The 24,611-nt window shown below is 40.9% G+C and overlaps 2 protein-coding genes and 1 long non-coding RNA gene across 4 annotated transcripts; 2 read left to right on the plus strand and 1 right to left on the minus strand.

Moving 5' to 3' along the window:
* The first annotated feature begins 1,655 nt into the window (after nucleotides 1–1,655).
* On the plus strand, nucleotides 1,656–12,633 carry LOC120286619 (alternative NAD(P)H-ubiquinone oxidoreductase C1, chloroplastic/mitochondrial-like). Its single transcript, XM_039298940.1, has 5 exons — nucleotides 1,656–1,831; nucleotides 1,903–2,180; nucleotides 2,307–2,377; nucleotides 12,287–12,396; nucleotides 12,471–12,633. The coding sequence occupies exons 1-5, from the start codon at nucleotides 1,717–1,719 to the stop codon at nucleotides 12,605–12,607; spliced, it is 711 nt and encodes a 236-aa protein (XP_039154874.1). The 5' UTR covers nucleotides 1,656–1,716; the 3' UTR covers nucleotides 12,608–12,633.
* A 3,421-nt stretch (nucleotides 12,634–16,054) lies between these two features.
* LOC120287045 lies at nucleotides 16,055–17,495 on the minus strand. The gene is made up of 3 exons (XM_039299698.1): nucleotides 17,400–17,495; nucleotides 16,823–16,891; nucleotides 16,055–16,311 (listed from the first exon to the last, which is right to left on the minus strand). Exons 1-3 carry the CDS (start codon nucleotides 17,493–17,495, stop codon nucleotides 16,117–16,119), a joined length of 360 nt encoding a protein of 119 aa, XP_039155632.1. The 3' UTR covers nucleotides 16,055–16,116.
* A 5,569-nt stretch (nucleotides 17,496–23,064) lies between these two features.
* On the plus strand, nucleotides 23,065–24,371 carry LOC104430628. Of its 2 annotated transcripts, XR_005546016.1 has the most exons (3): nucleotides 23,065–23,392; nucleotides 23,473–24,127; nucleotides 24,327–24,371. It is a non-coding gene; the product is annotated as an uncharacterized LOC104430628 (long non-coding RNA). The 2 variants fall into 2 exon arrangements; XR_005546015.1 differs by lacking the exon at nucleotides 24,327–24,371 and having other exon boundaries at nucleotides 23,473–24,195.
* Nucleotides 24,372–24,611: the final 240 nt, after the last annotated feature.

A 24,611-nucleotide genomic window follows, 5' to 3' on the forward strand; every position in this document is an offset into this window, starting at 1 on the left:
GCACGCTCACGCTCTCTCTCCCGTCCGAGCATTTATTGCGGAAACTTTTCTCTTTCCTTCGTTTGAGAAAGAAAATGGCCGTCCGTTCCTCTTTCCCTCTCCATTTCTTTCCTTTTGAATTTTTGAATCTGAAATCCTCTCTCCGCGCTCGTTGCTCCGCCGTGCACCAAGCGGCCGTTCTCCTGCCATCGCTGACGAACCACATTATGGCCGCCGCTACTCCGGTGCTCACTCGCTTCTCTCTTCGGGTTCGTTGCTGCTCCGTCATTCGTTCCGGCGTTCCCGGGATCGTAGATGCAGCACGCGGAGGAGAAGCAGGCTTCTTCGAGCTCCCCTCAACGTCGGCGAGCGTCGCCCGCCAAGCGAGACCCACACACACGGAAGGCTCGGAGGCGAGGTTGCTGGAGAAGCTGGTGCTGAGCTGCCTCGTCGTGTTCGACGCTCCTCCGCCTCCCTCTCGCGACGTCCGCTCTGCTCTCTCTCTCCCCCCCTCTGCGAAGTCGTGCCTCTCTTCCAGCGAAACGCGACGCCGACGGCCCTCCACCTCCGCTGGTTGACTCCGTCGCCCTCGACTTCGACTTCGACGCCGACGCCAACGCAGCCTCCTCCCCTGAACCCGACTCTAACGCCGACGCCCCTTCGCCGGTTGCCTTCGTCGGTGTCGAGTCCGTCGCCCCGACGCCGACGCCTCGGCCTCCGCCTATGCGCCCGACACCGACGCCGACGCCGACGCCCCTTCGCCAAGTCCATGCATCGCAGAAAATGGTAATGCCGACCCAACATTACTTATTCAGTTATTTCCTTTTCGATGATGGGGAAATTCTCATCTTGGACGAAATTTTCTGTCATCATTGGCAATGCCCGGCTGAAACACTAGGGTCAAATCCTCGGTTTGGGTGTGGGTTTTTGTGAATGGATTAGTCCACTCCAATACCTCCCACAGTTCCATGTGCCACTTGGGCTCGCCCAAAGTCAGTCTCATTCTAGCTCGGTGTTTAAGGTTGGGCTTTGCCTTTGATATAATTTATAACTTTGAGCCTTGTGGCTTGGGAATGAGGTTAATCATGGATTGGTTAGAAGCAGAAGAGATGATGAAACTGAGAAGAGTTTAGTTGAATCTAATCACTATGGTTTTGTGGGTGGAGGTGTTTGCTTTATTCTCTGTCATCACTCCTGAATATGTTTATTTTCCTCATATTCTTTTGAAATTATTGTACATGAATCCGAAGGTACTTATTGTTAAGTTTTACAGAAGAAACCTTTCTTTGCAGAGACCAAGGGTGTGTATATTAGGTGGTGGATTTGGGGTTTTATACACCGCTTTTGAGACCGGAATCACTTGTCCGGCCCGACAGCAAGAAACCTCAGGTAGTTCCTTTGATCCTTGTATAGTTAGTACGCGTTCTACATTGATACATCCCTGTTACTGGAATGGAATCGTAAGCTGAACTTGCATATTTGAACAAAGATCACTCCTCTAGACTATAACAAACTGTCTTATAGAAGTCTGTATATTTTGTTGAAACTAGTATGTTGTCATTTGATGCTGCGTATAATGTTCAAATGACTTATTCAGCTTGAGCCATCTTATTAAATTGTGTCACTTTGATAATGCGGTAGGTCCTTGTTGACCAATGTGAGCGGTTTGTTTTCAAGCCAATGCTATATGAACTTTTATCTGGAGGTATGAAGATATGACACTACAGAGGGTGGATCATGATGTACAGCTTTTGCAATACATACCAGGTTCTTTCATCAAGGAAAGTTGAGCTGCTTCTGGGTTACTTTGTACACAGTATAAGGAAGTCCAGCGATGCTGAAGATTCTTTCTGTTTCAGTGGAAACTCTGAAGATCCTGAAATGCAGAAAAAGAGTGGACTGACTAAGGGGTTTCGGCAGAAGATGATGTTGAGACATTTATATTGGAACTTCAACCTGCTCAAAGGGGACTACGAAGTCAAATTCTGGAGGCGGATTTGGTCCTATGGACTGTGGGCTCTAAGCCTTCACTTCCCGAATTAGAACCTTGGGATAAGCCGCATGAGCTTCCTTTGACTGCCCATGGTCAAACAGAAACTGATGAAACTCTACGTGTCAAGGGCCACCCACGCATTTTTGCCCTTGGTGATTCTTCTGCATTAAGAGATTCAGATGGAAAGATTCTTCCAGCCACCGCTCAGGTAAACAAGCAAGAAATGCAATTCATCTATTGGAGTATGATGTTGTAGTGCAACTTTAACATCTGCACCTTTCTTAGTTTTGCTATCTCCTAGCCAATTTTAGTCATTTCTTTCGTGGCCTACCAGGTTGCTTTTCAACAAGCGGATTCCACTGGTTGGAATCTGTGGGCAGCAATCAATGACCATCCTCTTCTGCCTTTAGGTCTTTCATTTCACTTGTGCCTTTTGTGCTGGACATTTTTTATGGTTCAATCTGCTCGATTTGCAATGCAGTGCCCTTGCTTGTGATCAGCATGCATCTTGTAGCTTTATCTCACCTTCCTTCCCCCAATGACTGTGGTTCTATTAAATTTGGGTGTGTTGGAGAAATCCTTGTGAAGAGTTTTGAAGTTGACAAAACGTTTCCATCAATCTAGTCTGAAGGTCTGCAGACTCTGTTAGTTAAAGTCTGAAGACTTCCGGACATCCAGACTCAAGACTCAAAGTTTATCCTCATTGATAGTCTCTAATCCGTTGAAGAAAGGTTATCCAGAACTGGATGTTTTGTTCATGATTTAACCTTATCATCTGGAGAAGATCTCGTGGCTGGAGAAGACGTATCAGAATCCTTTGATTGATCAAGTTTGATTCAATGACTGAAGATTCGATGATTGTCTAAATATTATTGGAAGGTTCTACTTATGGAAACCGAGATCCTGATTGTATGGGCGAACATGATTGATGGGCTATCAACACGTTCCTTTAATAGCTCGAACAATCTTCCTAATTGATTCCGTCCAACAGGTAGATTGGAGGAATTCCTTTGGTAAGTGCCAACGGGTATGATGGCATAAAGGAGTATATAAGGAAGACGTTCTTAGTTGTTCGAGGTGTGCGCGATAGAAGAATTCCAAAGTCCGAAGCTCCTATTTGTTTAGATAAATCCTTTGAGCGAATACTTGTATACAAAAGAGAGTCTATATTTGTGAGAGACCTTGAGGAGGTGTGGTAGAACATCTACACTTTGTGGAATCAAGGCAAAGCTGTGCTGTAACTTCTCTTTTGATCATAGTGAAATCCAGCCGGTGGGCTGTCGGTGCGGGAAGAGTGGACGTAGGCTTGGAATAAGCCGAACCACTATAAATCCTGTGTTCAAATTTCTCTCTCTCTACCTCGATCGTATTTCAATTTGTTAAGAATTGCTTCCGTATTTGGGACAAATCGTTTGTGCGCCTATTCACCCCCCCTCTAGGTGTTTATACTAGCAATATCAATTGGTATCAGAGCCTGTGTACTTGCTTTATTTGAAGTGTTTTACTTCATAGTAAAAGATACATGGCTAGTATGCTAGCACTGGATGATGGAAGGGCAAAGCAATACCAGACCACCCTACTTTGATGGAAAGGATTACAACATCCGGAAGAACAAGATGAAAGCTTTCCTACGATCAAAGGATCCTTTGGAATGGGACGTTGTAGAAAAGGAATTACTCCTACCACCGCATCGTCTCGAAAGAGGAAAAGAAACTGAAGAAACCAGCGGAATGTCTCGGAAGAAATAATCAAGAGACAAACACTCGATGCAAAAGCAATTTACTCCTTATATTATGCTTTATCACTAACTGAATATAATAGAATATCTTCTTGTGGTACATCAAAAGAAGTTTGGAACAGATTGCATATCACCTATGAAGGAACAGATCGAGTGAAGGAAACAAGAATCAACATTCTTCTCGGTCAATACGAAGCCTTCAGAATGAAACCAGGAGAATCAATATCGACATGTTTAGTCGTTTTACAGATATTGTGAATGGTCTTGAAAATCAAGGTCAACCAACTTCGATCCCATGAAGGTAAACAAGCTCTTGCGTGGACTCTCCAGGATTGGAATCACATAAAAACTTCGATAAGAGAGACGCAGAGAATTATGCCACTATCTGTTGACGAGTTGATTGGAACTCTTCAGTCCTATGAAGTGGAAAGGATCAATGAAGATGAAGATCCAAAAGGTAAGAAATCCATTGCATTAAAATCAAATGATGATTACGATGATACTGATTCTGAAGATGATATGGACGATGAGGAGCTTGCTCTCATGATAAGAAGATTCAGAAAACTAAATAGAAAAGGAAGAAGGTTCAACTCAAAGAAACAAAGCTTTCAAACAACCGACCAAGTCTGTTGATGATGAGGAACCAAATAAAGATGTAGTCTGCTTTGAATGCAAGAAAAATGGACACATCGACCCAACTGTCCTCTTCGAAGAAGAAGAAAGGAAAAGCTGAAAAATTTCGAAAAGCTCTCAAAGCTTAAACACGGAGTGATACCGAGTGTGAAGAAAGTGATAATGAATATGCCAATCTATGTCGATGGCACAATCGACTCGGACTGGATCGACTCGGGATCGACTCGACAGTGAATTTGAGGCAAGTAATTTTAAAATTCCTGTCAAAGTTTCTAAATATATTGATGAACTATGCTTTAGTCTTAAGACTTCTCTCAAAAGAATTTCCAAACTGAAAAAAGAAAACTCAGCTCTAAAACAAAAGGAAAATGTTTTAGCAGAAAGAGTTAAAAGTCTAGACTTGTCTGTTTCCAATCTTAAAGAAAATGAAGAAAATCTTTTAAAAGAAAATGCTTTTTTAAAAACAGACTTATCAAATATATCAAAGAAATTTTCTATAGGGTCTAAAAACTTGAGAAAATTCTTTCAAAGCACAAAGACCTTACTTCAATAAGTCTGGTCTAGGTATGACGGAAGAATCAATTCCCTTGATTGATTTTTCTAAAGTAAAAGAAAGAATTAAGAAAAGGCTTTCGAGTGAGGTTTACAAAAATCACTTCAAGAAAGTTTTTGTAAAACCCGTAGGTAGAAATGCTCTCAGATGTTCTAAGTGCAACAATCCGGATCACTTTGAAAAAGAGTGTCCTATGGTATGGAAACCCGTTAAGAAAGTATGGGCTAATACTTGTTTATCTTACTAACACCAAAGGACCCAAGAAAATTTGGGTACCAAAGAAAGCTTGAGACTTTATTTTAAATGCGGGTCTCCGTCAAGAAACAGTAAAGTGGTATCTTGATCATGCGGATGCTCAAGACACATGACAGGAGACTCAAATTGTTTTATAAAACTTGCTCAAGTAAATGGTGGAAAAGTTTCATATGGAGGAAACAACAAAGGAAGTATTGTGGGATTTGGAACCGTGAAAATTGGTACTCTCACAATAAGTAATGTTTCCTTAGTGGAAGGACTCAATTACAATCTTTCAAAGCATTAGTCAATTGTGTGATACTTGGTTTCAAGATCTTCTTTCAAGAAGGAACATGTTCGGAATCAATAAAGACTCTACTCGTCTTTCATGGGTCGAAGACATGGAAATATCTATCTTCTGGATGTGAAACCAAATGAATCGCAATGCCTTATCTCAATTCAAGACGAAGCAAGCTTATGGCACAAAAAGCTTGGTCATGTCAACATGAAGCAATTAGCCAAAATCTCATCAAAGCAGCTTGTTCGAGGTCTACCCAAATTGCCATACCAAAAGACTGATTCATGCACTCCATGTATTCTGGGAAAGCAGGTAAGAAATTATTTTAAGCCAATAAATTATGTCTCTACTAATCATGTACTACGGCTTGCTGCATATGGATCTCTTCGGACCAACCAGAACTCAGTATTGGGGTAAGAAGTATTGCCTAGTAATTGTTAATGATTACTCCCGTTTTACTTGGGTATATTTCCTTTCAAGTAAGTCCGAAACCTTTTCGTATTTTGAAAAATTTGCTAAAAAGGTTCAAAATGAAAAAGGATGTGTTATCTCTAGTATAAGAACAGATCATGGAGGTGAATTTGAAAATCAAGATTTTACAAAATTCTGTGATGAATCGGCTTTAAGCATGTGTTCTCCTCTCCATATACTCCTCAGCAAAATGGAGTTGTGGAAAGAAAGAACAGATCTCTTCAAGAAATGGCTAGAACTCTTTTAATTGAAAGTAAAATTTCTTCTCGATTTTGGGCTGAAGCTGTTTCAACAGCTTGCTATATCATCAATAGAGTCTTCTTAAGATCTATTCTTCAGAAAACCCCTTATGAGTTATTCAAAGAAAAGAAGCCTATTGTTTCATACTTTCATGTATTTGGTTGTAAATGTTTTATATTGAAAAATGCAAAAGATCGAGTTGGTAAGTTTGAAGAAAGATCAGATGAAGGTATCTTCCTTGGATATTCTACATCAAGCAAAGCTTACAAAGTCTATAACAAGAAGAGTCAGTCTGTAGAGGAATCAATGAATGTCAAATTTCAAGACTCAACGCAAGATGAATCAAGTCAGACTCATCAAGAAGAGTCTGAACCTACTCTAGACCCTCCAAAGTCTACAACTCAAGAAGCATCTCAGACTCTGGAAAACCAGCATCAGGCTGTTAGTGAAGATCCAAATAAAGAAAGAGATCATCAACCAGACAAATCAACAAGTAACTGGAAGCATAAGTCTAGTCATCCCAAAGATCTTATAATTGGCGAAATTAATGAAGGAATTCGCACCAGATCTAAAAGGCGAGAAGAGTCTAGTGATGTGGCACTTGTTTCTGAAATTGAACCAAAGAGCATGGAAGAAGCTTTATCTGATGAAAGCTGGATTGAAGCTATGCAAGAAGAGCTCAGACAGTTCAGCATAAATGATGTCTGGGAATTGACATCCAAACCAAAAGGTAAACTGTTATTGGAGCTAAATGGGTGTTCAGAAACAAAATGAACGAGAAAGGAAAAGTCGTACGAAATAAAGCAAGACTCGTGGCCAAGGGATATACGCAAGAAGAAGGAATAGACTATGATGAGACTTACGCTCCAATGGCAAGGTTAGAAGCTATTCGACTATTACTTGCGTTTGCTTGTTATAAGAATTTCAGGTTATTCCAAATGGACGTCAAAAGCGCCTTCCTAAATGGATTTATCCATGAGGAAGTTTATGTGGAACAACCATCGGGGTTTGAAGACCCAAAGAAGCCGGACTCGGTCTTTAGACGAAAAAGGCTTTGTATGGTTTAAAGCAAGCACCTCGGGCTTGGTACGACAGATTAAGTAAGTTCCTAATACAAAATGGTTTTGTCAAAGGTAAAGTAGATACGACTTTATTTATCAAGAAGGAAAACAAAAGTTTCTTACTTGTTCAAATATATGTGGATGATATTATTTTTGGATCCTCTAATGAAAGTCTCAGTGCAAGAAATTTTCAAAGTCTATGCGGGATGAGTTTGAAATGAGTATGATGGGAGAGTTAACATTCTTTCTTGGTCTTCAAGTAAAACAATTGAAGGAAGGAACTTTTATTTATCAAGAAAAATATGTCAATGATCTTGTCAAAAGGTTTGGACTAGAGAAGTGCAAAAAGACCGACATACTGATGTCAAGTTCTTTGAAGATAGACAAAGATGAAGAAGGGAAGAAAGTTGATCAAAAGCTGACAGAGCATTATTGGATCACTTCTTTATCTTACCGCCTCTAGACCTGATATTTTGTTGAGTGTTTGCATCTGTGCTAGGTTTCAATCGGATCCTAGAGAATCTCATCTCGGTGCTGCGAAACGCATCATTAAATACGTCGCTTCATCATCAAGCATCGGTCTTTGGTATCCTAAGAAGGGAGACTTTAATCTTCGGGATATTCAAACGCAGATCCGGCCGGTTGCGAGTTGATAGAAAGAGCACTTCAGGAACTTGCCGGTTGCTTGGAAGCAGAAATGAGTGTCTTGGTTTTCAAGGAAACAAAATCATGTGTCTCTTTCAACAATGTAAAGCGAGTATGTAGCTCTTGGAAGCTGCTGTTCGCAAATTCTATGGATAAAACAACAGCTAAGAGATTTTGAAATTGAAGACTCATGCACGGAGATTAATTGCGACAACACCAGCGCTATCAACCTCACCAAAAATCCAATTCTCCATTCAAGAGCAAAGCATATAGAGATTCGACATCACTTTATTAGAGATCATGTTCAAAATGGAGATGTTTCAATTCAATTTGTTGACTCAAAGAATCAACTGGCTGATATACTCACAAAGCCTTTGGAGAAAAATCATTTTGAGTCTATACGGTCCAGACTCAACATTTTGAGGTATGAGGATATCAAAGTCTAAAGACTTTCAGACTCAGGCTTACAAGACTTTAACTACAGTCTTGGCTCGACCTTCAGACTGTAAGTCTTTCTCTCTCCAATCTTATCTTGAAAAGGTACGATCATCAGACTTGTTTAAATTGTTGCTATATTTAATTAACGTAAAAAATTGCATCGATTCATTTTCAAAAGGGAAGTTATTTTTGAAATAGCTATTTTTGCGGATAAAGACAGTTATTTTGAAAAGGCATATTTTTATTTCCTTTGTGACGGTTCGTTTACCCTTCTTTTTAACCGAACGAGCACCGTCGATTTCTCTTCACTTTTCTATTCACTTTTCTCTCAAAAACCCTAGAAAGCATCGATCCTCCATTCCCGTTTGTCTTCTTCGCTCAATCTTCAAAAAGTTGTCATCTTTTCTAGGAAAGTCAATCAAGGAATCTTCCAAACACTGAGAAAGATGTCATCTTCGCGAAAGTCCTCAAGAATCGCAAGCAGGGGACCACAGAGAATGAGTGAGGGGCCTACGCACTTCGATCTTACTGAAGATGAAGTTACTCCAGATTAGCAACCGAGCCCACAACATTCTCAGCAGCGTCATTCTCCACCATCTAGTCCTCAAGGCGTTGTTCATCAGCATCGGGGAAGAAATCATCAAGGATGCGAGACTCGTAAGAGTTCAAAAGCCCGCTTTTATTTACAAGCTATATCGTGCCTTAAAAGGAATTCGTACTCCTTTGAACTATGTTGATGATTTTGTTAAAGAAAAAGGATATAGGAACGAATATATCTTTTGCGAAAAATGGAAAGTTTGGGAATCGCTCGTAAAGGGGTGGCCGAGGAAACCCTTGCGAATATCCCAAGTGATCCTCGTGATCGGGGCCGAATCTCGTAGATGGGAATGACGATGACAATCTGTTCAGTCTATTTCAACCGAAAATGGGTATTGCGGCTGAAATTCAAGGAAAAATGGGAGATTTGTTCAGATCAAAGGAACAAAAGGATCGTACTCGAAATTGCTGAAGCGTGGGGTAATAAACCCTAGGAGTGTGGACTTTGATTTTCTGGATCTTTGTGAAAGTGAACTTGAGGGAAAAGTTCAGTTATCTTCAACTTGAAAAGTTCGCTCGACTCAACCGAGGCTTATGCTGAATTGACTGCATATTTCTATTCAAATCTTAGCTTTTTAGATGCGAATAGATTTTCCTTCAGCGTTAAAGAACAAGACTATGTTGTGGATATGAATATGGCGAGATGTGTTAGAAGTTGAGAGAGCGCAGATATCAACCAATCAAAGTTTCCATTGCTCGGGCCACACTTGAACGGTGAAGGACGGGAGAACGGATGAGAAGATCACCTACTCAAGGATGAATGCATTCAACATCTTGCTTCACAAGATTGTGATTAATTGCCTTCGGCCGAAATCAACTTCCAAAACCGATGTTTCAAGCTCGAGGCAAAGTTGATGTATGCCATCCCTCGTGGAAAGAAGTTTTCTCTCCCTCATACTATTATGTTTCACATGTATAGAGCAGTGATGAAGGACAGAGGTCAACTCCCTTACCCAAGCCTTGTTACGAAGTTATTCAGACATCTGAATATTCAGCCTTCGCAAATCTTTTGTGTTCGATCATGCGATCATATGGTGGTAGGACTGAAAATGGTGACCAAAATGCGTCTAAAGGAACTGAGCAAGGAATTGGAGAAATTCAAGGAGAAGACTCGCCAAATCTCATCAACTCTCTTCTGCTGCTAAGAGAAAAGGGAAGGAGCCCATGGCTGCTCCATCAAAGAGAAGAAGAGCTCTCCTCGTTGAGGATGAAGATGATGATGAAGACATCACCATCTTTGCAATGGCTTTGAAGAGCTTAAGTCGTCCTGTTCCACAGAAAGAATCATAACAAAAGACGAAAGAAGCAGATGAGAAGGAAGAAGAAGAAAGAGAAGCAGAGGAGAAGGAAGAAGAAGAAAGAGAAGCATAGCAAGAAGCAGAGAAAGAAAGACCTGAAGAAGAAAGAAGAGAAGAAGGAGTACCTAAGGAAATCTCTTCTCCACCTGTAGGCATGGAAACAGGGGGAGATCAGGAGAAAGGAGTGACGTCTTCATATCCAGATGCAAGTGAAGGAGTCAGTCGCTCGCCTGCAGACCAAGAAGATGTTTATGCATCTCAATTTCCAGAGGAAGGTCATGAAGCTTCATCGCCAAACCTGCGAGATTATGTTGATCCACCATCGTCTGCTTTTACTCCATCAGATCGAGCCGAAGCAAGTACTCAGACTGATAATGGAGCAGATTTTCGCAGAATCATGGATATTCTCTTGAAGATGAAAGGTCAGATTTATGCCTTGGGATGCGAAGTTCAAAGCTTGAAGAATGAAGGTCAAGCTTCTTCCTGTTCATTGAATGATAAGATGCAAGCCCTCTCTATTCAGAATCAGGCCAATGCCAAGAGTGAGGAGGTTGTACAGCTGAAGGAAGACTTTAAAAGGTTGGAAGGCATTGTTCAGTCTATGGAAGATTTCCAGCTTGTCCGCGTTCCCAAGCAATCTTAACTTCATCTCATCCTTTTTAATGATGACAAAAAGGGGGAGAGATGCAAGATTTGATTCAAAAACTTTTCATTCATTAAACTTTTTGTTGGACTGTTTTGAGGTTTATGGTTTGAACCTGTTTGACTTTGTTTTGTATCTGGATAAGAACTGCCTAGACTTGGACTTGACTTGACTGCTTCTATTAATCAATATTGATATCTTATGAATGGCTTAATCATATACTGGACTAACCTATTTTCTGTGGTTGCAGATTCTAGTGTTATTCTATTAGCCATTTATTTCTATAAGATACGCATATGTGTTTGAGAAATGTTTTGCAGGTCAAAGTTATCCAAATTTGCAGGAAGGTTTTGTCACCATCAAAAAGGGGGAGATTGTTGGAGAAATCCTCGTGAAGAGTTTTGAAGTTGACAAAACGTTTCCATCAGTCTAGTCTGAAGGTCTGCAGACTCTGTTAGTTAAAGTCTGAAGACTTCCGGACAGCCAGACTCAAGACTCAAAGTCTATCCTCATTGACAGTCTCTAATCCGTTGAAGAAAGGTTATCCAGAACTGGATGTTTTGTTCAGGATTTAACCTTATCATCTGGAGAAGATCCCGTGGCTGGAGAAGACGTATCATAATCCTTTGATTGATCAAGTTTGATTCAATGACTGAAGATTCGATGATTGTCTAAATATTATTGGAAGGTTCTACTTATGGAAACCGAGATCCTGATTGTATGGGCGAACAGATTGATGGGCTATCAACACGTTCCTTTAATAGCTCGAACAATCTTCCTAATTGATTCTGTCCAACGGGTAGATTGGAGGAATTCCTTTGGTAAGTGCCAACGGGTATGATGGCATAAAGGAGTATATAAGGAAGACGTTCTTAGTTGTTCGAGGTGTGCGCGATAGAAGAATTCCAAAGTCCGAAGCTCCTATTTGTTTAGATAAATCCTTTGAGCGAATACTTGTATACAAAAGAGAGTCTATATTTGTGAGAGACCTTGAGGAGGTGTGGTAGAACATCTACACTGTGGAATCAAGGCAAAGCTGTGCTGTAACTTCTCTTTTGATCATAGTGAAATCCAGCCGGTGGGCTGTCAGTGCGGAAGAGTGGACGTAGGCTTGGAATAAGCCGAACCACTATAAATCTTGTGTTCAAATTTCTCTCTCTCTCTACCTCGATCGTATTTCAATTTGTTAAGAATTGCTTCCGTATTTGGGACAAATTGTTTGTGCGCCTATTCACCCCCCCTCTAGGTGTTTATACTAGCAATATCAGGGTGGAGGTAACAAGTTAGCTTCAGTTGCACGTTGACATCCCCCAGTGACAAGGAGCACTTTACTGTTATCCATCACAAACACCATTAAGTATCCTTCTGTGGTACCTCTACTAGTGTGTGGCAACTTTTATTTTTTGTAGATCATACTGGTAGAAGCTTTGGATATGTGACTGGTGCATGATTCTGTTAATATAATTTTCAGGTTTCAAAACTTGGGCGAGATGATGACATTGGGAAGAAATGATGCTGCAATTTCACCAAGTTTCATTGATGGATTAACTCTGGAAGGTCCAGTTGGACATGTAGGTTCTTTTCTTTACTTCTGTCACATTGGTCCTTTGAAAAAAATGATGTTAATCCATATATTTCTGCATTTGCAGCGAGAAAATTTGCACATTTGATAAGATTGCCCACGGATGAGCATCGAATTAAAGTGGGAATGAGTTGGCTTGCTAAGTCTGCCATAGATTCAGTCACATCACTTCAGGGCACCCTTACGAGAGTTCTTGCGGGCTAGCAAATCATTTTTTCATCCAAGCTCTACTTTTTTAATTAAACCATTGGCAGTTTTTACCTTGCTTTGTGGCCACTTTGGAGGAAAAGGAATTTGACAATGGTAACTCACCAGTTGTGCAGGTCTACAACCTGATAGTCCACTTCTAGATAACATGTAATTAGAAGTTCCTATTGAAGATGAATTATCATTGTTATAATTTTCAAGACTTCAGAATCATGTGAAGCATCGTGTTATATATTCACGATACTCTATGCATGTACTGTTTTGTTTGTTTAGATGGACTATAATTTTTTGATATTTTGTCGGCTACATAGAAACACATAGAAATGAATCATATGAAGAGGGTAGAGAGGAATGAGTGGGCAGCGAATCTACGTAAACTTCCTGCTTCAACCTAATACTAGAATCGGCTGGAGCAATTTGATATGAAGCGAGGACTAAGATTTCTATTACTTGTATTGGTTCAAACTTGTAGCAGTATGATTAAGAATGGTACTTTGGTTATGAAAGATGCGTATGCCGTGCGATGATCTTCATGGAGAACATTCATCGACGAGACAAAACGAGGTAGCCTTTGGTTTTGCGCAACTGAATGAAATTGCTGCCACGAGTCAGGCATTAGGGGTTGATGTATTGATGCTCAAGTTTCCCCGAACAATATGATCGAGCAAGCCAATAGTTGGGTTGTGTTGAATGGCATATCATACGACTGGTGAAGATAAAAGGAAATTGAGACCTACTTGTTTTTAGAGGGAATAGAGATTTACATACCATTGAAATATGAAAGTAGATTGATAGATCAACTATTACACGACATCACCGGGATAAATGACAATAGACACATACTTGAAAATTGTGAAAAATTAATGTCGAGACGAGATGTTGGACCTACTAGATTATAATATAAAAAAAAGTTAGAAAGAGTTGGTTGGCCGTGCTTCTTTTCCAAATGAAATTCAGTTCCATCCACATTTTGCCGGTACATATGGTGTCTTTGGGCAAAATGAAATGGTTTATGAACTTCTCACAATCGAAAAATCATCGAAAGGACTTGATATTGTGAAAGCAAAGGACAAGTAAGACTACATAAATTGCAGGATGTAGAGCTATACAGATGGCAAGTTTCAGAGGATAAACTGTTTTTCCGTTTAGTTTTCGTATTGCTCCTACGCAACTCCTTTTCATTTTATTTTCCACTTTTGATTTGATTTAGTGGAAAAACTGAATGCCAAGTTGCCAAACGGTCTAGCTAAAGGTTTTTCCTAAGAAAATAAAATAAAAAATCAAACTAAAATGGTCACAAAAGTCGCTAATTATTTTGTTTGGCGGAGAAAGTTGGGGCATGTGTAATCTTCTAGGTGGCCCGCCATGGGATTGCCAGGGGCCAAGATGAGCTTACGACCTCTCTACAACTCACTAACACCAAACAAGACAATTGGCAGTTTTAAGCAATTTGGACATCCACATGCTATAAAGGAATTGAAACCTTATATCATTCAAAAATCTGACTATGTACCGCTATACTTGAGATTCACGAGTGTCGGTTTTGGAGATGTCATGAATGCATTTACAATGGTGGTTGTTTATTCACAAGGCAAAAAATCAAAGTAGACACTCTTCCTATCTCACCTCACTCATTTCATCTTCCTGCCTCAGCTAGTTGAAGAATCAAATTCTTAAACCATGATTATTTCATCTTTGTTTAGCAGAAATGAGGACCGGTGGGCTGTTTAAATGGTGCAGCTCGTTTTTGGGGCTTAGTAATCCTTCATCAATGTGATTGCACGTTGGATCGGAACCGGCGAAGATTTTAATTGCTAAGTGAGAGATGAAATAGTCTTCTGGCACTCTGCAAACCGGCTAGTAGCGACTGCTAGCTCTTGCTCCTGTTTTACATAACAAAACTAAATGAGAACTTAAGAAGGGAACTAAATTCAGACTAAGTCATGATCGCCCATTTAGCATGAATAAAACATTGGTAAGTTGATCCTATCAGATGGTTGATGGCGTCAGCAAGCGCAGTGTTGCTCAAAGCACCACAACCCACAGAAAAAAAAAAAAAAGTTCGCCTAGTGTGAGCATTTTCTGGTTAAGTTAGTTTAGAAGCACCCCATCACAACACTGTAAGTGCTTTTTAAGCTCGAAAATTACGTTACATCAAAGGTTAAGCGCTTTGAAATTCTATATTAACCTCTGAATGTCTTCAATGCTACAGTGAAATTTGAGATTTGTTTAGATTGTGCCCTAATCATACAGTTCGTACTAATAAAGTACAAGATACTGATGCAGCCATCCTATTTCTAACATAGCTATATGTCAATATGAAGATCAAAACCATGCTGCATTACTGGAAAATAATCATTTCATCTTCCTTGAGATGGCTATAAATAAATAACTAATTACCTGGGAGATTGAAGTCATATCTCATAAAAAAGCACCCAAATCAGATGTCCAGACACAGGATGTGAATGTACAAAGAGAGGCATCTCTCTTTTCTCATGCAGATGGAACTCACTCTACATGCAACTGTAACATTGCCACTCATCTGCGTGCGGGGCGTCCGCAAACGCCGTGACCACATGGTTTTCTAATCTTCACGCCGCGCACCTCAATCTGTGCGGAGTGAATCCTACACAAATCATCACCTAGATATGGAGGCTCTCTGCTAACGCGAGAGATGAGAAAACTGTCGGGTGAAAACTCGTGAGCAGGAGTGTCCTGTCTTCAATGAAGGAAGATCACCTTCCTGATCATGAAGAGGAATTATATTGAGGAAACCCGAAACAAAATGTGTTCAAAAAGCTGAATAAAAAAAAAAAGAACAGCAGAGCCCGAGGATTCGATCGAATGAAAAAGGGTTCGGGGATAAATTGGAAAAACAGTGAAAGTTCAAACGATGCCTTCATCGTAACGATGCACAGTGCATGCAAGATCAAAACTCCCGAGTTTCGTCTCTCTTCAAGTGCAGAGCACTCTCGCAAGGCTTGTCTGCTCGACTAGAATTGGTAAGGCGCATTTCTACGTCAGTTCAGCAATTTGATATCGAAAACTGCGATTTGATATCAAAAAATGCGATACATAAGTCGACTGAGAACTTCGTTTAGAGGGGAAATTGTGAACTTCTCTAGGCGAAGATTCTGGGAGGAAACCTGAGTATTCTGTCAACATGAGTAGGGCGGAGGTAATTTTAAACTTAAGATTTTATGCTGTTCTTATACCATACTTTTGTGATGCAAGACTATAAGTAAACACGAATAATAAAGCACAACTAATGAAACATCCATAGTCAAGTAAGAATTTTTCCAACGAATTGAAGTATAAAATAATTCCTTTATATTCTGAGTAGCGTTTTAGGTGAACGGAAGTGTTTTTACAGGAAAAGTTTATCAGAAGTCCTAAGCCTTGGGTATAAAATCAAATTCCAGGACTCCAAGGAGACAGATAATTCTGCACTCATGCAACCGAGGAATCTGGCGAAACTTACCGAAGTTGCTCCCACATACAGAGGATCACTTTACATGTTCACTGCCAGTAGAAGGCTTTCCATCACCAACTGAAGTTATGGTGATAGCCTTCACAGCTGCCACAGCTGAATTTCCCCTTTTAATAATCTTCTCGAGCTCTTCAACCTTCTCTAACAGCAATCCAGCATTCCCGTGTGTCGATTGGACCAACTTATTAGCCACTTCCAGAGAACTGCACAACTGCAAATTTTATGCTAAGTAAGAACATTAAATGCCAAAGTTGATTGAAATAGCTAAAACACCCAAGTTCATGTGAATGGATTTTTCGAAAATATACTGATGGTGAATAGAAATAACAAGCACCAAGTCGATGGACGAGAAGGAAAATTACACCTGTCCTCAAAGAAATCATTTCATATAATAGAGAGATGTCTCAAATTACATCAAGCCCTCTAAATATTTCATTCTGTGAAAACTGTATTGGATGGAAATCAGGAGTGCTATCCACATATAGAGGAGGTAACAGAGTATGGTGCAGGAAAATGGCAAGGAAATATGCAATGGAGCATGCATAGTTAGCGAAACCCACCATATGAGCTCTGAACTAACATAAGAGGGATGGAAAAACAGAGAACTAACTAATGCTCATAGACTAACTCCAGCACGGTTTTGCAACAATAAACTGAAAACGGGCTAATTGCTAATGCAGATCAATGAATCATTTCTTAGCCAGGGAACATAACATCATCACCTTTAATGTTAGGGCAGTCCATGAGTGGTCTCCTCTTGCAAGTGCTTCATTCAACTTGTCATAGTTTTCCTACAGGATGACAAGTGGATTCACCCATTCAAATCATTGATAGAGTCAGCATACAAACTAGCAAATACGCAAGGCAGAGTGGCACAATACAATGACATATGATTTGAAAAAAAGTTCCTGTAAATTATGAGTTCACATCATATCTAGGACATTGTTGTTATAGGGTGATGCAGGCAAATAAGTGGTAACAATCATTCAGTTGAGCCAGATGATCAGGATATGACTTAAAGCCAAATGCTCTGTCATTAAGATTCAAGACATCAACAGGATATCAAGCAAATTATGTAAGTTGATGTAAAATTCAGGGACAAAGCAGAGGACAATAACAAGCAGATATTTAACTGATACAGCCATTCATGTTCGACAAATAATTTATGGGTGTCCCTTGCACTGCGGGGTCTGGGAGGTAGTTGATGCACAAGCAACGAAGACAGCACTCAGAAATTCTAATGCAGTTTGATTCGGATTGCTAGAAAATCATTCAAATCAAAACTCTACAGGACTATACAATCTCGCAATTATCTATCTCCACGTAAGAAGCCTCATCCACATAAAATAGCAGCCGAGGAGGCAAAACCTCATCTGCTGTAAGACTTAAGATCATTTGTCACACTTGCTTTCCGAGACATGGCTCTGAGTCTACGGCATTTGGTTTCCAGCCTAGCTACCTCTTTATGCTCTCCAAATGCTGTTTGCTGGCTGTTTCTGCTGCTTGGGTGCTCAAATTACACTCAATAATCCTAAGTTCTAGCTCCTCCAACATAGAAAGGACTTTGGCTTTGAGGGCCACATTCTCTTTTTCAGCAGCATCAAGTTTAGGGGCGAGATCAAAACATATAACTGAAGAAGCTTCATTCTTGGCTGCTTGAAGCTAGCATGGACATTGGAAAGCTTAGTCTCAAGCTCGGCCTTTGTTGATTCCCACTCACGAGTTTTCTTGACCACAGCTTCTTGGATCTTCTGCTCTTGCTCATTCCTCACCTGTCCGAGCTGCCTCACACATTCCTTAAGTGCTCTATCAAGATGACTCGATTCGATCTTCTAGTGTCTAGTTCCTTTGTGTTGCAGCCTCCAGTTGTTTCTTTAGCACCAAGACTTCATTTTCAGCCTTCTCCCATCCTACCATTGAATATCAAAAGGAAAAAATTTACAACGAAGTACATAGGCACAAAAATGCAAATCCGAATGCAATGTCAAATAGATTTAACGCAGGAACGGTTGAAGTAGTTGTCATCCTCAAATCTGAAACTCCATGTGATTTCACTCTTGCTCGATTGAAAGCTTCCAATCTCCCTCCTACATTCTCTGATATCTTGTTACTATCCTCATTAATTTGCTACAGCTTTGGATATTAAATGCAGACATCGAGAAACTAAATCATTATGCTATGGTTACGGATGATGCTATAGTACTATGAGAATACTATGGACTCCTTATCGTCCAAGATGAGAATTTCCCCATCATCAGCAAAAGGAAATAACTGAATAAGTAATGTTGGGTCGGCATTACCATTTTCTGCGATGCATGGACTTGGCGAAGGGGCGTCGGCGTCGGCGTCGGCGTCAGTGTCAGGCGCATAGGTGGAGGCCGAGGCGTTGGCGTCGGGGGCGACAGACTCTGACACCGACGGAGGCAACCGGCGAAGGGGCGTTGGCGTCAGAGTCGGGTTCAGGGGAGGAGGCTGCGTTGGCGTCGGCGTCGGAGTCGAAGTCAAGGGCGACGGAGTCAACCGGCGGAGGTGGAGGGCCGTCGGCGTCGCGTTTCGCTGGAAGAGAGGCACGACTTCGCAGAGGGGGGAGAGAGAGAGCAGAGCGGACGTCATGAGAGGGAGGCGGAGGAGCGTCGAACACGACGAGGCAGCTCAGCACCAGCTTCTCCAGCAACCTCGCCTCCGAGCCTTCCGTGTGTGCGGGTCTCGCTTGGCGGGCGACGCCGCCGACGTTGAGGGGAGCTCGAAGAGGCTGCTTCTCCTCCGCGTGCTGCATCTGCGATCCCGGGAACGCCGGAACGAATGACGGAGCAGCAACGAACTCGAAGAGAGAAGCGAGTGAGCACCGGAGTAGAGGCGGCCGTAATGTGGTTCGTCGGCGATGGCAGGAGAACGACCACTTGGTGCACGGCGGAGCAACAAAGAGCGCAGAGAGAGGATTTCAGATTCAAAAATTCAAAAGGAAAGAAATGGAGAGGGAAAGAGGAACGAACGGCCATTTTCTTTCTCAAACGAAGGAAAGAGAAAAGTTTCCGCAATAAATGCTCTGACAGGAGAGAGAGCGTGAGCGTGCGGGTCGGGAGGAGAGGACGTCCTTTCTTTTGCCGAGCCGAGCCACCAGCCGAGACGAGAGTTAGAGGAGAGAGGAAGAAGCGCTGAGTCAAGGAGCAGACGCCTGACTTTATGGGTCCCACGAGGACACGTGTCGCGCTCCCACCGCCTTCTTGTTTGCCACGCTGTCTACATAAGACGTACCCAATATTTTCTCCCCCATCCCCGGGCCATGGGCCCCACCATACGCTTATCTCGAATCTAATCTCCGTCCATTTCCAATTTTTTATTAAAAAGAAATTGAGCATAAATAAAAATAAAAAGGGAAAATGACACCGCGATCTCTGAAATTTAGCCTAACAATTAATGTCGTCCATGAACTTTTAATTTATTCAATATAGTTCATAAAATTCATATCCAACCTAATTTTTAGATTATATGAAAATATTTAATACTATCATTGAGCTTGAATTATTGAACCGGCAGTTTTTTACAAACGTCAAGTGGGTCCCGCTTCTTTGCTTCCCGCATTTTGCTAGCATAATCTCTATCCCTCTCTCTCCACTCTCTCCTCGTCGCCAGTCCTCGAAGCACTCCATCATCATCGTTGCTGGCGCTTATGTCAAGATTTTGGACTCTAGAACCTATCGCGTCCTCTATTTTTCCGATCTAATTCGAGGGTTCACTCGAGAATCTGTTTTATCTTTTTTTTTCCAATTTTTTTTTACTGCAAAATCATATGAGATTATGAGTAACGAAATGATTCAAAGTAAAAGATGAATAACAAGAATCCTAATCTACCAAAAACAACAATCTGAATACATATTCAAGTATAATTATAAATGATAAAAAAGTTCAAACGCGTAATATAAAACATAAATTCCCCATTCATCCATAAAAGTTAAAGGAAAATGAAAGACTAGCAAGAAGTTTCAAAAAAGGACAAAAAGACGAAAGAGTGTTGAGGTTAAAATTTAGGGAAAAAAATAGAATTTAAGCTTTTTAACTTATAAAATAGATTCCAAAGCAAAGTGAAATCGATGGGTCTTTACTTGGAACCTATTTCTAGAACTACTTTAAGGAGAATCATTTTCAAACCTATTTTTCCGAAAGTTCGATCCAGTTTCTAAGTAAAATCGATTTAGTTGTACACCCCTAATAACAACATTAAGCATCTTCGTATAGTGTAGGAACTAACTTGAATGTGTACTAAAATTTTAAGGATCGTATTAAATAAATTAAAATTTCAATAATCATTTTATAAATTGAGTCAAAATTCAAAGACTATTTATGTCATTATTCAAAATTGATATCAATATCCATTTAAAAATTTTAAAAGAGCAATTTGCTTTTAAGTTAGCAATTTTTTTAAATATTATCAAAGCACTATTAATAACCCGAAAGTCCGCTACCACAGAAACATTATCGCCATCTCCCCCTACCTTAAGAGAAAATATTGGGTACGTCTTATGCTCCAGGCTGTCAAACAAGAAGGCGGTCGCAGCGCGACACGTGTCTCGTGGGACCCACGATTTCAAAGGCGCTCATTTTGAAAATTTTCCTATACTGTAGCTTTGCCGCAGGTTCTTTTATTGCGCCTCTCTCTCTCTACACACTCTCTCTCCCGACGAAGTCCCTCTCTGTGACCTCCCTCTCTCTCTGCTCTCTCTCTTTCCGACCGGCGAACGATTGCCTGCAACCGACGAACCACTGCACGGGACCGGCGAGAGGACTGCGACCGACCGACCGGCGTGCGACCTTCCTCTCTGCCCTCCCTCTTTCCGCCCGGCAAACCACTCCGAGCAACCGACGAACGAGGAGGATACGGGCGAGACGACCGCGAGCAACCGACCGGCGTGCAACCTCCCTCTCTCTGCCCTCCCTCGCTTTTTCCGACCGGCGAACCACCGCGCCACCCCTCCGGCTCCGGATCTGGCCCCGACTCGTCCGTCTCCTGCTCTTCTTTGTCTGCCCTCCCTCTCTTCGCGGCGAACCATCGTGTGACCGGCGAACCACCGCACCCCCCCTCCAGCTCCAGATCCAACACCGGCTTGTCTTGTACGCTGTTCCGCTCGCATTATGATCCCGCTCTTCTCTGTCTGCACTCCCTCTCTTCGCGGCGAACCACCGCGTGACCGGCAAACTACCGCGCCCCCCCTCCAGCTCCAGATCCGACATCGGCTTGTTTTGTACGCTGGAACGTTGGTGCCCGACCGTCTCACACCTGCCGGCCTGTTGATCTCCAGTTCCGCTCGCATCACGATCCCGCCAGTGCTTTGGTTCAGGTAGAAGTCATAGGGAATACAGTGATTTTTGTGGGAAGGAATCAGTCACATATTAGATTGTTTTCCATTAAAGTAACAAACGCAGTTTGATATGCTCCTTCTCGGTCTCATTGGCCATGTATTGATGCAAAATGCTTAGAGGCCTGGTATAATTGCTTTCTTAACGGGTAAAAAATCACCTGGCTGTTCTTGAGGGAGGAGAAGACAGGGAAAAGCCTCTGTTTTTATTTTTTGGTAGACCATAGTGAAAAGTCTCCTTCCCCCTGTTTCCTGGGAGATTATTGAAAACTATGCAAATTGCTGGGAGATTGACTTCAATCACTTCCTCCTTTTCTTGAATACCAATTTGTTGATTCTCATTTTTTCTCCTTTTGTAATATAACTAGCATAGTCATTCCAGAGGGCATTTTCTGTCGATTCTTTATGCATGTGAACTGCTTTTGCCATGTTTTACTGCAAAATAACAGATACTACAGGGAGAATACTTTCTTGGTATCTTAAATTGAACCTGCCTTTTTCTTATTCTTCTATGTGCAGAACGTTGCCCGACTTGTTTAGCAGTATTGTTTCCTATCACACTCTGAATATGTAAATTCCATCGGGCTAGTGACTTCCTGAACTCTTTATCTGTACATCTTGTTTCTTATATTCTGCTTCCTTAATACTTTTAGAAACCAGGGGCTTCTTGATGCATGGACATCTTTAATGATCACTTGTGTCCCCTTTAATGCAGCTGTTTACATGTAGGCTAAACATTTTTCTTAGTTCTCATAGTTCAGTTGGAAATGATAATGACTTGGTAGCGTTAAAACTGATGTAAAGTGTTAGGTAGGTTTGGCACTACATATCTCTCGGTGCATGTGAAACCTATCAAGTAGTGAACTTTTGAGACCATCACCTTCTTGTGTACTGATTTGGTAGTAATGGTATTTCAATACATCGACTTCACATGCAAGAAATAGTAGTGGACCCACATCGAGGTGTCCCAAGACCACTTGACCCTTGTTCTGTTCCGTAAGAATGGCCTTCAAATTAATATTTTCCATTTTCATTGTCATGATAAATAATAGTTCATCATATAATGCTGTGAGACGACATTGTCCAAAGATATGAATCTTCAGTTTTTGAAGTTTGTCTAAATTAGCTTAAACATGACTTTGCGACTGCTCGAAGCAATCATTCTATAGCACCTGTCCAATCTGTCAAGCGTACTAAAAGAAGCATGGGGAAGCTGCTCTCATCTCTTGGGAATTTTTTTCTTGATGGATGTTGAAAGAAAAAGTGAAAATTCAAGTATTGTTGTTTATTGTCAAGAAAGATTGGACACCTTCTATAATTTTTCATTACTTCATATGTTCAAGATTGAATTATTGTCTAAAGACAAAACTGTGCAAACTAAAACAACAAAAGTGATAAACGAGATGTCGACTATCAAGTCATTTTCAAACAGTAAAACAAAAGAAATCATTTTTGTCGATGTATTTGATCAATTTGGAACTTATGTTGCATAGTTTTGAAGACTTTTTACTTTTTACTAAAAGTTTTATTCGATAAACTAAAGGGTTTATTTGCCAGCATTCTTATTCTAAATTTCGTGCTGCATGTGTCATATTGCAGGTGAAGGAAAATATCCAAAATTGGTGGACGCCCCTGTTTCTGGTCATGTTAAAAGAGCTGCTGAGGGAAGTTGATGACTTCTCATATGGATGTGGACAGGCTTTAAAGAGTTACGGACTTATTAATGTGCAAGAAGAAGAATCTTATGGTGATATATCGTTGAAGTTGACTCCTACATTTTCAGAGGCGCAAATTTGGTTTCACTTATAAATGAGGTCTTGGACCAAGCGAAGATTGAATCTGGTAAGATTGAGATTGAGGCTGTGCAGTTTGATCTAAGGGCCATATTGGATGATGTCGTCTCTCTTCTCGGGGAAATCTCAAGAAAAAGGAGTGGAGGTATTGACTGCCTTTGTTACATGGTGCTGCTAAGTCACCTGAGTCATTATCTAATAATGTCCACCCGTTCAAATCTGCAGCTAGCAGTTCACATTTCTGAAAATGTTCCGCAGAAGTTGATTGGTGATCCGGGGAGATTTCAGCAGATCATCACAAATCTTATGGGGAACTCAGTTATAGTAAGCTATTTAAGTGTGGTTCACACATTTTCTGAGAACTTTGTTTTTGAATCTCAAGTCGCCATTATAATTCTTGATCTTCCTTCATGGAAGGAAAATTGTACTTGTTATCATCTTGATATATAAAAATATTGCCAATGACTTGATCATTCAGGAGGTCACATGGATTGGCTCCTACGTTACAATATTTACAATCTATCCTGCATCCATGTAATCTAAATAGCTAATGTATATATTATGGTTTTCCCTACCTGATGTTCCTGTCGATTGTCATTAAGGTTTTCCCTACCTGATGTTCATGTGCTATGAAGCGTGCAAGAGGATTATGGTTGAGGATGATGAAGAGGCATAACCACATATTTGACAAGAAGAAATACGAGGTCTTTTGCTATGGATCATCTACAGAAAGAGTGGATAAAGATGACTATTTTGTATATTGCGATTTTTTTTTTTTTGGTCAGATGTATACTGCAATTGAATGGTTTAGTTTATGTTTTTTTCTTTTGCTCATACAATTTCTTCAGAAGAATTCTTCAAGGAAGTTCTTGTTACCAAGGTTGGTTCTACATGCACTCGCAAAGATATTCGAGGGGTTTACTTTTCTTTTGGAGTTCTATGTGTTTCGAAGAAGGTACGGCATGTTTTGATAATGTGAGTATTGCCTTTCACGAGAAGATGAGTTGGCAAGAGTCGAACCAAGAAAGATGGCCAATTTGTCCAATATAATGCTAATTGAGACGCAATGTTTTTCACAGGGGCTACTTTGCGTGTGCATAAATCTCTTGGAGTACCTAACATAAGGAAAGCTCTTTTGCTTATTGGATTGTTGGTTTGAATGAATAACAGTTTCATGTTTGGAGTATGATGTTTCAATTTCAGATTCGAGTACCTTCAGCTTTCTTTGACAGAACAAAGCTTTGTATTAAATGATCTCGTAAGATGTTGATTTTATTTCTGATCCAAACTGTGGCTGGTTACCTTGCCAGGCAAAGCTCTCGCTGCCCTACCAATCTTGGCAAACCTGCGGCTCCAAGGGATTG

The sequence above is a fragment of the Eucalyptus grandis genome, chromosome 8 (assembly GCF_016545825.1).
Source record: "Eucalyptus grandis isolate ANBG69807.140 chromosome 8, ASM1654582v1, whole genome shotgun sequence".
Taxonomy (NCBI): Eukaryota; Viridiplantae; Streptophyta; class Magnoliopsida; order Myrtales; family Myrtaceae; genus Eucalyptus; species Eucalyptus grandis.